The following is a 13,919-nucleotide window of genomic DNA, read 5'->3' on the forward strand; positions in this document are numbered from 1 at the left end:
TTAGAGGAATACACAGCACTCCTGTACTTGGCGTAGTTTTTTACACGTAAGTGTTTATTAGGGGATATCACAAGTTTTTGTTGTTTAACGGGACGTAGAAGCTCTAAGCACTGAAATCTATATTTTCACAGATATAAAATGTAAATGCATTATGATGTCGCTAATCAGAAAAATATATAAAAATATAATTTGTAAGTCCCTTTTTTTTAGAAATGCATAAAGATATATACAAATTTTTAAAGAAAATGTAATCTTCAGTGCATATAAGCGTCGTTAATGGTGTCCAGCTTGTTGAAGCCGTGTGGTAAACGTAAGAGAGGAAAGTGTGCTGGATTATTTACGTACCTCAGGCCGTGCGAACAACAGAGAGGATACTATTGTTTGAGCGAAGCGCCAAAGCGTCGCTCGTTGCGCGTTTTTCTGAACACTCTAGACTTCTAGGTCCGATACTTAGATACAAGAAACTACACAGCGCAACACTTGGACACCCTGGACTTCCACGTCTGGCACCTAGATGCAGGAAACTACGAAGCGGAATACCGAGACACCCTGGACTTCCACATCCAACACCTGGACACAGGAAACTACGGAGCTAATAGCTTTTTCTCATGTATAGCGGTTAATAAGATATTTTGTTCCAAACACAGGTATAAGAGTTGACTCAAGTGAAGAGTCTCGGCGAGCTGTACCCTGTACAGCCGGTTGCCTGTACTTGGCGCGAGACTCGACCGAGTCTCTTGATAACAAGCAATTATAATAGTTTCAGAGAAAACAGCTCATAAGAGTCTTACACTCTGTATAAATCTTAAAATGTCATTAAAGTATCAAATATTTAATAAGATTTGCTCAAAGGATAACATAGCTTCTGTTCAACAGGTGATCAACTTTTTTTCCCACAAATTAGAACAGCGTGATCAATCTCAGATAGGCGTGAGCCAGGTTCTTGCAACAATTCAACAAGGTGCAACTCAATGGCCCTATGATAGATTAAGAGTAAGTCAGATTACTTTATTATTAACTACAGTAATGCCCCGATTTATGCGATAGACGAGCCCCCTACTAATTTCGCGTTATATGAAAATAGCATACTATATAACGGGGTAAAATAGAAAGTTGTTTGAAAATTCAATGAAACATAAATGAAAGTAATATTGTGTAGCTATTTATTTATTCAACGATAAAATCAGTTCAATGGACCAATAAAGAAAATATCAGTCGTTATATAAAATTATGTATAAACTTTCATAAATATAAAAATGAACCAGATTCTATGAAGATAATACGTACGTGGACAGACAAGAAACGCAGTTAGTGTTGCTTTGAAAAAAAATATATGATATAACGAAACTACGTAAATCAGGATCGTATAAAGAGGGTTATTACTATAATTAGTTCAAACGCATAGAAATATACTAAGAAATATTCTTATACCACTATTGGTATATACAAGATTATTCATGATAAGCGCAATATCTGAAAAACTGTATAGTAATAAACCCGGTGGGAGCACTTTTCTACCGTGGCTGCGAGAAATGTAAAGCTTACTTCGACGGCAGGATTAGTTTGATATTTTCACAACAGGCGGTGTTCGGAGCGCATGAAGGCCTAATCTAGATAGGATAGATCCTTTTTATACGAGTATATTTTATAGAAATATTAAGTAATATAATACGAATATGATGCACGTAAAGAACTGAATCGGCGGTCTAGACGAATGGCGCCACACCCTTGTTTTATATTCTGAATTAGAAAAAAAATTAAATTAGTACGATGGGAGTCCCAAGTGCATTTTCATGCAATAAATGTAAAACTGTTCGATTTGAAATACTCTCTGTCCAGAATATCTTTTCCCCATTCTCTCAAAGAAAACTAAGTTATTGTCAGGGTTAACTATGCATATTCTTAATTTGTCATAATATAAATACGCTGGCAGACAGTATGTTTATTTTTAATAAAATTCTTAGATATGTCTGGTTATATTAATACAGTGGTATTTATTCAAAAATACAAACACCCTTCTACACACCAAGAAGTTTTTCTTAGCAACCTCCAAAAACAAAACACATGAATCAGAAACGCATACCAGTCAATGAACACAGCAATGATGAATCACCCGAAAAATATTGTTCTAATAGGATCTATGTGCAAAAATCATTCAGAGACGATAAACATTGTCCTTTGTTTCTTATACAGGGTTAGTCAGTAGAAACGCACCAGCAGAAGTTGGCCGCAAGTGGCCGACACGGCAGTGTGGCCTCCTCAAAAAATTACATCTGACTGCGACCGATTTCCATAAGCCCAAACTGACAGTTTGCATAGCAACAAGGTTATTGAAATATTTCAATAGTTAGGTTACTGAAATAATTAATTAATATTGTAATGACAAAATATAATATCAGAAGCAGAATTGCAGTTGTGATCATTACTTGAAAATATCGAAATTGTGAATATTTTAAACTTTACATTATTTTAATTGCAATCTGTTGTGAAAATAAATCCTAACTGATATTACATTTTGTCATTACAATATTAATTAATTATTTCAGTAACCTAACTATTGAAATATTTCAATAACCTTGTTGCTATGCAAACTGTCAGTTTGGGCTTATGGAAATCGGTCGCAGTCAGATGTAATTTTTTGAGGAGGCCGATATTTTCAAGTAATGATCACAACTGCAATTCTGCTTCTGATATTATATTTTGTCATTACAATATTAATTAATTATTTCAGTAACCTAACTATTGAAATATTTCAATAACCTTGTTGCTATGCAAACTGTCAGTTTGGGCTTATGGAAATCGGTCGCAGTCAGATGTAATTTTTTGAGGAGGCCACACTGCCGTGTCGGCCACTTGCGGCCAACTTCTGCTGGTGCGTTTCTACTGACTAACCCTGTATAAGAAACAAAGGACAATGTTTATCGTCTCTGAATGATTTTTGCACATAGATCCTATTAGAACAATATTTTTCGGGTGATTCATCATTGCTGTGTTCATTGACTGGTATGCGTTTCTGATTCATGTGTTTTGTTTTTGGAGGTTGCTAAGAAAAACTTCTTGGTGTGTAGAAGGGTGTTTGTATTTTTGAATAAATACCACTGTATTAATATAACCAGACATATCTAAGAATTTTATTAAAAATAAACATACTGTCTGCCAGCGTATTTATATTATGACAAATTAAGAATATGCATAGTTAACCCTGACAATAACTTAGTTTTCTTTGAGAGAATGGGGAAAAGATATTCTGGACAGAGAGTATTTCAAATCGAACAGTTTTACATTTATTGCATGAAAATGCACTTGGGACTCCCATCGTACTAATTTAATTTTTTTTCTAATTCAGAATATAAAACAAGGGCTTATGGAAATTGTTCACAGACACATGTCATTTTTTGATAGGGCCACACTGCCGTGTCGGCCACTTGCGGCCAACTTCTGCTGGTGCGTTTCTACTGACTAACCCTGTATAAGAAACAAAGGACAATGTTTATCGTCTCTGAATGATTTTTGCACATAGATCCTATTAGAACAATATTTTTCGGGTGATTCATCATTGCTGTGTTCATTGACTGGTATGCGTTTCTGATTCATGTGTTTTGTTTTTGGAGGTTGCTAAGAAAAACTTCTTGGTGTGTAGAAGGGTGTTTGTATTTTTGAATAAATACCACTGTATTAATATAACCAGACATATCTAAGAATTTTATTAAAAATAAATGTAAAGGAGTAGTGAAAACGTCATAGGAAATTTTGGAAATACAATTAAAATGATGGGCCAATACTAGATCATATAATAGGCAAACATGTAGTGACTTATGTACTTGGCCTCAATAATCTGATATCAATACTTTTTATTAAAGGAATACACAGCACTCCTGTACTTGGGGTAGTTTTTTACACGTAAGTGTTTTTTTTGGGGATAAATACGTATACCATACTCTTATCTATGATGCTATGTATACTATTTGCAATTCTGTGTAAAGGCGATTTAACATCCCCTAATGTGACATACGACTTTATTGTACTTTGGAATAATTCCGTATTTTATGTGATAAACAAATTCTTATATAAATTTTTATATAAATAATATGCCTGAGAAAAAAATTTAAAAGGGAGGAAGATAAGCAAATTAGAAATGTGTTTTATATGTTACGAAGATGTATTTAAACACATTACATTTGCATTTTCTAAGATTTTATGATGAATGTAGAAAAGAAATAATGCTGTTTTAAATATTACAGTTAGTGAAATCTTCTACGAATCTGCACTCTTATTCATGAATGTTATACAGGGTGGTCCACGGAACTTGCACACCTATTATAACTTTTAAACGATGCATCCTACAGAAAATTTTTGTATATAAAATTTGTATGGTTTTAAAAGATGCATTATGTGCTGCATATCTTTTTTTATTGTGGTGGAGGCGTTTCGGAGATTTCAAGGTCAACGTCGTTTTTTTAAATGGAATGCTATATTTTTTATACCAAATTGTGAAAGTACGGAGAATTGTGAATAAAAAAGTACTGACCTTTATCAACCGTAAACCTAATAACTAACGAGTAATTTCACTTTGTTTCTTGAAAACTGTCTTCGCGTAATATCAAGCTAGAGATTGATTTGACCATATTTTATTGATGGTCGACTAACGGGACAAAAATATACGTATTTACTAAATGAAACTTTACCAACATTATTAGAAAATGTAGAGTTAAATGTTCGTACAAAAATCTGGTACCAACATGATGGATCCCTGCACATTACGCACGTAATGTTAGGCAAATGCTGGATAGAAAATTTCCCAATCGATGGATTGGTCGTGGTGGACAATTTCTGTGCCTCCACGCTCACCGGACCTTACTCCTTTAGACTATTTTTTTGTGGGGCAAATTAAAGGATACGGTGTATCATGAACCACCGACAATACCTGAGAATATGAAGCACCGTATTCGTGAAGCATGCATGACACTCGTGCATGTGAAATTACTCGTTAGTTATTAGGTTTACGGTTGATAAAGGTCAGTACTTTTTTATTCACAATTCTGCGTACTTTCACAATTTGGTATAAAAAATATAGCATTCCATTAAAAAAAAACGATGTTGGCCTTGAAATCTCCGAAACGCCTCCACCACAATAAAAAAAGATATGCAGCACATAAAGCATCTTTTAAAACCGTACAAATTTCATATACAAAATTTTTCTGTAGGATGCATCGTTTAAAAGTTATAATAGGTGTGAGTTACGTGGACCACCCTGTATTATGTTATTTTGTACTTCTTTGCCTTACAATTATATGGACATTGCGGGGCCTATAACGGGGCAAAGTATTTAATTTTTTGAACCTAAATATATGAGTTTCTTTTATTTGATATGCTTGAATATGGTCGTTTTGCCCTAAAGTATTATATTCTCTAATAATGAAAGAAAAATCTTCTCGCAAATTAACGTTGCAATATTTTTTTCGAAACATATTCTGAATGTTCCCAAATAGAGGAAATTCGTCGAGTCCTATTACTATAGTTATTCCTACTTGGTATTTTACATTCTCAACAGTGACATATTTTATTTGTATGAGACCATTCAATATATACGTTCGAGCGATAGAAGGTGCTATTAACACTTTATCATTTCCGTTTCGAAAGACTATAGAATCTTTAAAAACATTATGGTTATTTAATATATGACTAAAACGAAGTTGATTCTTCAGTGCGATTGTATAGCACATGTTTCTGCGATTACAACTTATTGCCGCACTTTGTTTCAACAAACGATGATTTGCCTTATAACGCATTGTCCATATGTGATGCAATGGCCCTATTAACTTCATGATTCGGGGATAATGCACCATAAGATGATATTTTGGTTTTAGGTGGTTCCCAAAAAGTTTTAAGAATAAATTGTGATGCTCTTCTATTAGAATTTCAAGTAAGTCACACGTATCGTTTAAACATAACTGTTGCAAAACAAGCGATAATATCTGCCGTAACAAGAGGAATAAGTCCCAATGCTCATTGCCTTTGGGCACAAGATCGCTGAATATCACACCTCTGTAAAGTATAAAGCATTCGACTTCAGAAGTTCACATTCTTAAATTTTTTAATTTTAATCATTCCAAAGTTATCGGTGCCGGTTGATTGCAATTAGAAGGATACTTAAAATATTGAAGTTTAAAATTCAATTTTTCCAAAGAGAACAGTTTTGCTCTAAGAATAACATGTCATACTTGCATATTCGTCCCAATAAATCATGCATTGCGTCGACGGAATAATTTTCGGCGACATCAAAGCTCGTGACTGAGTTGCAGATAGAACGTTGTTTATTCCCGTGCTACTACACAATTTTTTTTGCGCGTCCGATTCATACTCGGAAACGTACGCATTTTACATTTTTTTTAAAAACATAAACTTTTACTCCCTAACTTAGTAACTTTGCAGAACTTGCAAAAGCAAGTTGCTGAGAAACTTTCTACATATTGTTATACCGTCATGAGTTCTTTAGGATCACAAATAAATAATTGCACCGATTTGGAATTATATAGAGAACTATTGTAGTTTATTGAAGTTGGTATAATGTAAATACTAAGGTAACACAAATCTAATGGGAGTAGGCACAATGATACTAATTATTCACAACTATGAATTACACTCCAGGAATTCACTCTTAGCTAGGAACTTTGCAAGTGACCGCTGTGGCTCACAAGGTGTCTCTCATTGCTTTTATCTTAACGCCTTATGCATAGGGTCAGCATTCGTCTAATGCTGACTTTACGTCTGGAGATTAACTATACGATGAATCCTATCCTGGGGCATAATAATATACAAGCAATCCGTTTAGTCCTAAATTATCACCAATAAACAGAGCTAATTTAAAGAAGACAGTATGGTTTTGGCCATCAACATTAATTTTCATGCCTTTACTTCATAACGTTTTTAATTCATCCATTACTTTAAAATAGATTTGCTGTTTAGTAAAAGTTTGACTATCTTCAGAATGTGACAGTTGGAAAAGGAAAAGATTGTCTAACCTTGAGCGATAATGTGGCGGCAAATAAGGAACTGAAATATATAGAGCGGACACTTTGTATATTGTAGCGTGAGAACCCAGATCGTTATTTGATTCGAAATCATCCTGATAGAGAAACAGTGAGAGTATTAGTCTACTATCATCAGCGGATGCTTTTTTCCCCACAAATTTGAATAATATTATGTATAAAACCGTCGTCATGAGACTGCATTAAAGGACATGTACTTCATAGTTTGATAAAAACTACCAGGTACTTCTAAGAACGCTTTTAGAACTAAAAGAAGACAAATAAATCGCCCATACATTTTATAATTTTCAAGTATACATCAGTTCTATGCTGAATGGCAATATCAATATGAAGACAAGGTTCCTTCGTGTTGACTTGTAATTCACTGAATATTTCGTCGTTCGACAATATGGTTTCTGAGAGACTTCAGTTCGCCCAAACTTCGAAGGCATGACTTATGGAAACAACAATATATAACATCTTTCGTTTTGTGATTATACTTCGTATGATCTTTAAAGTGTCTAGCTTCTATGTATCTTTGGCAACATGAGCATTGGACTTTCATAATGAAAACTTATTCGTATTTTCAAGAACCACCTAAATCGAAATAATATGTACTTTTTTTTCAAATATATTGAATAGTTCAAGAACTGGAAGCTTCCGAATTCATTAACAATAACATACGCAATTTCCACTTGAGTAGCTGAATTGACTGCAATAACGATAGGTTGACATATCAATCTGTAGGTATGGAACCGCTGACGACGTTCATATAGACATTTCTCAAGATCTGACATTTTATTAATCCACAGAATGAATCCCTCCGACTGGTCCTGTAGAGAAGACTTCCAGTTTTCCTTACCTCCAAGTTTTAGGAGAGTGGGCTGGAACAAATATGGTACAATTCGAAGTGCTCGGAGTTGTGTAGAAAATCCATCTAACAAATTAAAGAAAATTGACCTTTATATTAAAGAAACAGTAATACAATGAAGAACAACAAAAATGTAATTTTCTCGGAGTTACTTTCTATTCAGGAAAAGACACAAATATACCTGATACTTCCAAAATTATCTTACAAGTTGATTTTTTAGCGAGTGTAATAATTTTAGAACATAAGTCTGACCACTTTTTAACAAATATAGTAGAATCAGACAAATCCATACACTCGTAGTAAATCTGAAACTGGAAATTAGAAAAAATTAGGATGCAGTAGTAATATTAATAAATTTAAACAGATACACAGTGATTTTCGAAATTTTCAAAATGCGTGAAAAATAATATAAGAGGTATGCAATGCATTATTGAGGAAAGATATAAATACAATTAAAATTTACTTCGGTCCAGCCTTATGTTATCTCGAAATAAAATTGATCATCAAATCTACCTACTTCGTGATTATTAAATTTTGAATAAATCAATTGTTAATAATGGTTTGAGTGAATGATTTTTATAAATTGTGACGTACGCCGGCCAACGGCGTAGCCGACAAATAATTTATGGCCACTCCCAACGTGCTGAAACCGACGTTCCTCCGCACCGACGACGCACCGACGTTCCTCCTATGGCCGCTTCCACGCGATCTCCCGGCTGCTCAGCCTCAGCTAGCTGAAATGATAGAGAGGAACATAGGGGCGACGAAACTCGAACAGTTCGGGGTACGCCAATGAAAACGCCGGTCGAAGTTTTAATATCCATTTATTCAAAGTAGAGGAAAGTGGAGCCGGTGGACGAACCTCTTTCCTAGCGGAGATCTTCACGGGTCAGCGTCCGGAACGCCTGGACCACCGATCCCCGCCTACGTGAATACGACTATCCCGGCCCTTCTCCGAGTGAAACCCGTGTAGTAAGAAGGGCCGCTCTCGGCGGTACTTACCGGTGTAGCGGCTTAATCCGGAAAAAATCCTAGCACTTACGCCCTTCCGTTAGTCCTGCACCTCCTCACTCCACACACAGCCACCCTTCCTCTCACAAAACAATATCCAGTCCGTTTCACTAAGCCGCGTCGTCCACCAGAGAGTTCCACAAAAACCTAGCCGAGTCGTCAACACCAGAAAAATTCGCAATCCAACGCACTACACCCGTAATCGTCCGTACTGTTTTCGACACGTGCAACTTGGTCGATTACCGGAAATAGATTGAATTCGGCCAATCCGAAGATTGCCGATCCCTATTGTTGCCGGTTTGCCGAATTTAGCCGAAGGAATTCCCGCTTCACGGGAATTCCTGGCCCCCTCGTCCCCCCTCGTCTAGCGGGTGGACCAAAACAAATATACCCCCCTCCCGCGGTACCTTGTCGTCCCGGTCGCTCATCGGGACGATCAGGTGTCCAGCGGACGGCTAGCGGGAAGCGGGCGGTCGGCGGCATCATCGGCGTAGGGTATTAGCCCTCGTGCCTCGCCGTCCGATCCGCCCCGCCGCCACCGCAGCTGAACCCCCTCCCATCTCGATCGCGCGACCCTTCGACGCGGACCCGCGAGTTGTATCTTTTAATGTAACGTGGTGCGCCCAAGCCAAGCGCATGATGCCACGTTACAAAATATAAACAAACAATTTGGCTTATTTAATGCATTTAATGTGGTATACCAGGGTTGGTCCCAGAGGCGTTTGCAAAATTGGATATTCTTCGAAATATGCGGCAATATCGAATTCTTTATCTCGGGAAGTGTTAAAAAACAGTAATAGCTATAAAACATTCTGGTTAAAGAGCATCACGGCAAAAATGAAACTTAATCTAGATCTAAGCAAAACAAGAAACACAGATAGTATGAGAAGTAAGCTCGATGAAGAAGAAGCAGAAGATGGTATCATGAGATGTGTCGTGTCAGGAGAGACTTACCAAAGAGATCACGAAGACGACGAGAGGTTTCTAGATCTGATTAAACTGAGAGATAAGCGGAGATTGCAATACAAGTCTTGTAGTGTAGAGAAGTTACCAGAATAGTCCCTACAAGACCTACTCGGTCTTGGAAAAGCTCAAGAGAGGGCTTGGAGAGATACAGCTATGATATGAGTATAAGAGAAAGAGATAAAGTTTCGATAGATTGAGGTTAGGTTAAACTTCTTCAATGAAAAGAGAGTGTGCAGCACAGTCACTATTTTAAATGGAAACACCAGATGTCACACTAAGAATGCACTACGAACTGTCGATCACTTCTGCGCACTAAGTTGTAGCGACGAGTAGCGTTTCTCGCGTAAACGTTCTATACTGACTAGAGGGCGCGTCCAGAAAGACTTACATGCCCTCTAGTCGTTAGTCTAGGGTTTTCCACTACGCTCGATCAATAATGATCTAGAACATTCTATTCTCAAAGGATCCAGAGAATTCTATAATTCAAATAACAGAAAGAAGGAGACATACAAAACAGAAAGAGAACAGATATCAAAAGAGCATAATCCGTCAGCTGTTGATAGTAAAAAGTCTCCTCTCCTCCTATATTCTTATTTTTCAAACAGAAAGCATGTGTTTTTTCCACATTTTCTTCCACTGTGTTTCATCCTCCAATGGATTTGATTTTAATTTCAAAAATACATTAAATGTCTCAGTTTCAAGTACTGGATTCGTTTCGTTCGATGTTGAATTGTTCACATAACTTTTAATCTTTCTTTTCATATTAGCATATTTGTCCCATAGCTTTCCTGATGCCAACCTTTGATTCTCGCCACCCTTATGTGGCACAAAATACATACTCTGTCGTTCATGTGGAAATAGTGAAACAATTTCATTTGACCACAAAATGAAAGTTTCCACTTTTAATCGAGGGAGAAAATGTAAAAGGAAACTATCGATTTCATATAGTCTTATACACGGAGAATTTGGATATATAATAATACATACTTGAAAGAGATATTAAGTAAGTCCTCAATTATTATGTGGCAAAGTTGTGACTTATCGCGAGATGTTAGGTGGGTTAAGAAAAGTAGGTAATTTCCGGATATTGATTTTTTCAGTAGTGACTTTAGTTTCTAAGCAAAAGGAAAGAGTTCCAATCGTAAATTTGTACTGAAAACATGCATTAATTATACGCCTCAAAATCTTTTAAATTAAATTAATTAATAGTGAAAAGATGCAAAAATTAAAAACGTAATTATATCTGACCCACGATATTAACGTCGCTCGCGGAAGAAAAAGATTGTTCGGAAATAAATGAAACTGTAGAAGAACGATAATCCTAATCTTTAACTTCAGGTGCAATATTCTGTAGAAAAAGTGTTGTGTTACGAAATTAAATGAAACTTTGTACTACCATTGAGAATGAGTAGTTATATACCACTTCTGGCCGTCACAACAAACCTCCACCACTGTCCCCTGTGAGTCATGGAGCGCGCAGCGCTCTGATCCCCCGTACCGCACTATGGCGTCACCCCCTCGCCTATGTGGTCGGCTCTCCCCACCGCCAACCTATGTTGTTGCTCTCCCACCATGCGGACCTGGTCCTAAGGCCCGAAATACAGTAGCAGCGGCGTTGCATGCCCCCAGGGGCCTATCACGGTCGGTAATTATGCATTGACCGCCGGCCGGTAACTTTTTAATTATCCTAAGGAGATAAGTGAACCCGTGGTAAAATAGAGCACCGTATTTTGCAAGACGGATTATGTATATTATAAAGCTGTAGCCATGATACATTTTCGATTATTACCGTATTGTTGACGCGAATCTGCTTTAAGTCGTAAAAACGTATCCTGATTAATTGGTAAGGTCTGGTCCCCGATTCTGCCTGTTTGCCAAGCAGCGTGACATTCTCCAAACAATGATGTAATCAGGGTTCAGACCGTCTCTGAAGAATGTCTTTATCTCAGCGAAGTGAAAATCCCTGCAGGTGTACGGCAGCGTCGAATAATAACGTACAGCCGAATACGCTTAATGCATAAATGCTATTGTACGGTCGGTGCGATGGTCTCAGCAGTACTGTCTAAGGCGATATCTAAAAAATAGGTCATCGAAATATCGTCGAACATATCCCCCACCACCACCACCACCACCATAGCCACACCCCGTTTTCATAGGATGCAGCGAACAAAGAGCCTATGGCCATGATAGAGTATACTGCTGATACCGCAGGATGTATCAAAGATGACGAGATGCTGATATCCTATACCGAGTGATTCACGTGGTACAGCTGGGTACATCTACATCGGCGTTAAGATGATCCGGTGAAAAAGAAAACACGCGGTTGGGACACGCGCGAGCAGGCAACGATGTACAGTCTAAGAACAGTAGTGGAATCATTAAAACGATACAGTGAAAAATTTACCGAAAGACACCGAAGAAAAAGAAATGGCTCGCTACGACGACAACGATTTTTTGAAGCATAGACGTATGCAGTGGACGAGGACACGATCAACCCTCTATCGGTACGTCAACCCTGAGCACGATCCAGAGAAAGAGGCCGTACTTGAGTGGTTGAGATTGGGTCATTTAACGGGTGTACCGCTAGTATCAATATACATGACGAATCCGGGAGTGCTGGACGCTGATGTGTTATACAATGATAGCCCTGACATGATCTGCCGTATGGGGTGGCCGTCCGGTGTAAGACCCGTGATACTACCCGAACTGTCTATAACAACGATACTGACTGAACGACACCGTGATTTCACACGTTGTAGCGTAACGCTGGGTTTTCTCTGCGATCAGCGTTCTAACGATAGTCCTTACGCACAGCGCATATGTACCCATGAGTGATTGGCGAAAGAGGATGTCCGACAGTGATAGTCCCAAATGCCGTATCACGTATCGACGCCCTATGGACAAATCAGAGCTAGCGACATTGAGGAAAAGGTGGAGCAGGCCCACACCGGAAGAACTACCGCACCGTGCACCTATGCGTCTGGAGTCGCAGGCCTGGCTAGCGGCATTCAATCATCTCGAGAGATTACGCGAAAGCTGCGTCACCCTGTGGTGCCTGAGAGCTATGCAGGCGTACGAGATAGCACTACGCACTCTGGAGAAACTACGCACTCTGGATGTAGTTTGACAGAGTTTATTGGGTGTGTTACCCTGACGACGCGGGATGGTCCACCGCACCTAAAATATAAGGAATACCGAACACGCGTGGTCAGCATGCCTGGCGGCCTTTACGCGTACCTAGAGGCACTCTATGATACGTGGGAAGCCTATACACCCCACGATGTTTACAACGATGAGGAGGGGGAGTACGCTGAAGGCTCGAATAATTTGGCGTACTACGCAATGGACACACGAACAGCATCCCGGCGCAGCAACATCAGACATATACGGTGTACGGCAATTTTTCGCGACGAGAGCTGCGAAACACTGGTGCGGGATGACCGGGGCGGAAAAGATATCAGCGTACAGCTTATCCGTGGTGATATCGACGAGTTCGATGTTGTTAAAGACTGGTGTGATCTACTGGCACCAGTTGATTGTAATTGATAAATATAAATAAAGTAAAAAAAAACCTATGTACACAGAGTAGTATGATTCGTATCTCTAACCCTACACTACGATGGCGAGATGCTGATGCAACCTCGAACGGTGTACGTCAGCAGATCACTGCAGCTTCCAACGCAACACCTCTATACCGTTTTTTTCCGTATTATGGAACGCCGTATTTCGTGATCGACGAACGAGCGACCAATAATACACAATTTATTTTACGATTAAAACTTTTTTATCCGATTTTCCACGAATAACGATCCTATAAGAAAATCGTGACATTTTTTGCTGATTCAGCTGAAACCATCGTATGGCATTGTTTTGAAATTAATATCGCCGCGGCTGTAAGACGTCCGCGGACTAGACGTACCCTGTTTTAGTTCATATCACGACGTCTTGGCAGTTAGTCTGATCACTTACAGCAATCACCAGCTCTAAGCAATGAAAAAAAAAATGTCATCCTTGGGAAATATTCGCGATTGTATCCTCGATTT

At 38.3% G+C, this 13,919-nt stretch overlaps 1 protein-coding gene across 1 annotated transcript; it reads left to right on the forward strand.

Moving 5' to 3' along the window:
• Positions 1–600: 600 nt before the first annotated feature.
• Positions 601–5,974, forward strand: LOC107272676 (dymeclin-like). Its single transcript, XM_015750064.1, has 2 exons — positions 601–993; positions 5,868–5,974. Exons 1-2 carry the CDS (start codon positions 811–813, stop codon positions 5,886–5,888), a joined length of 204 nt encoding a protein of 67 aa, XP_015605550.1. The 5' UTR covers positions 601–810; the 3' UTR covers positions 5,889–5,974.
• The last annotated feature ends 7,945 nt before the right edge of the window (positions 5,975–13,919 follow it).

The sequence above is a fragment of the Cephus cinctus genome, unplaced genomic scaffold (assembly GCF_000341935.2).
Source record: "Cephus cinctus unplaced genomic scaffold, Ccin1 Ccin1_scaffold1227, whole genome shotgun sequence".
Classification (NCBI taxonomy): domain Eukaryota; kingdom Metazoa; phylum Arthropoda; class Insecta; order Hymenoptera; family Cephidae; genus Cephus; species Cephus cinctus.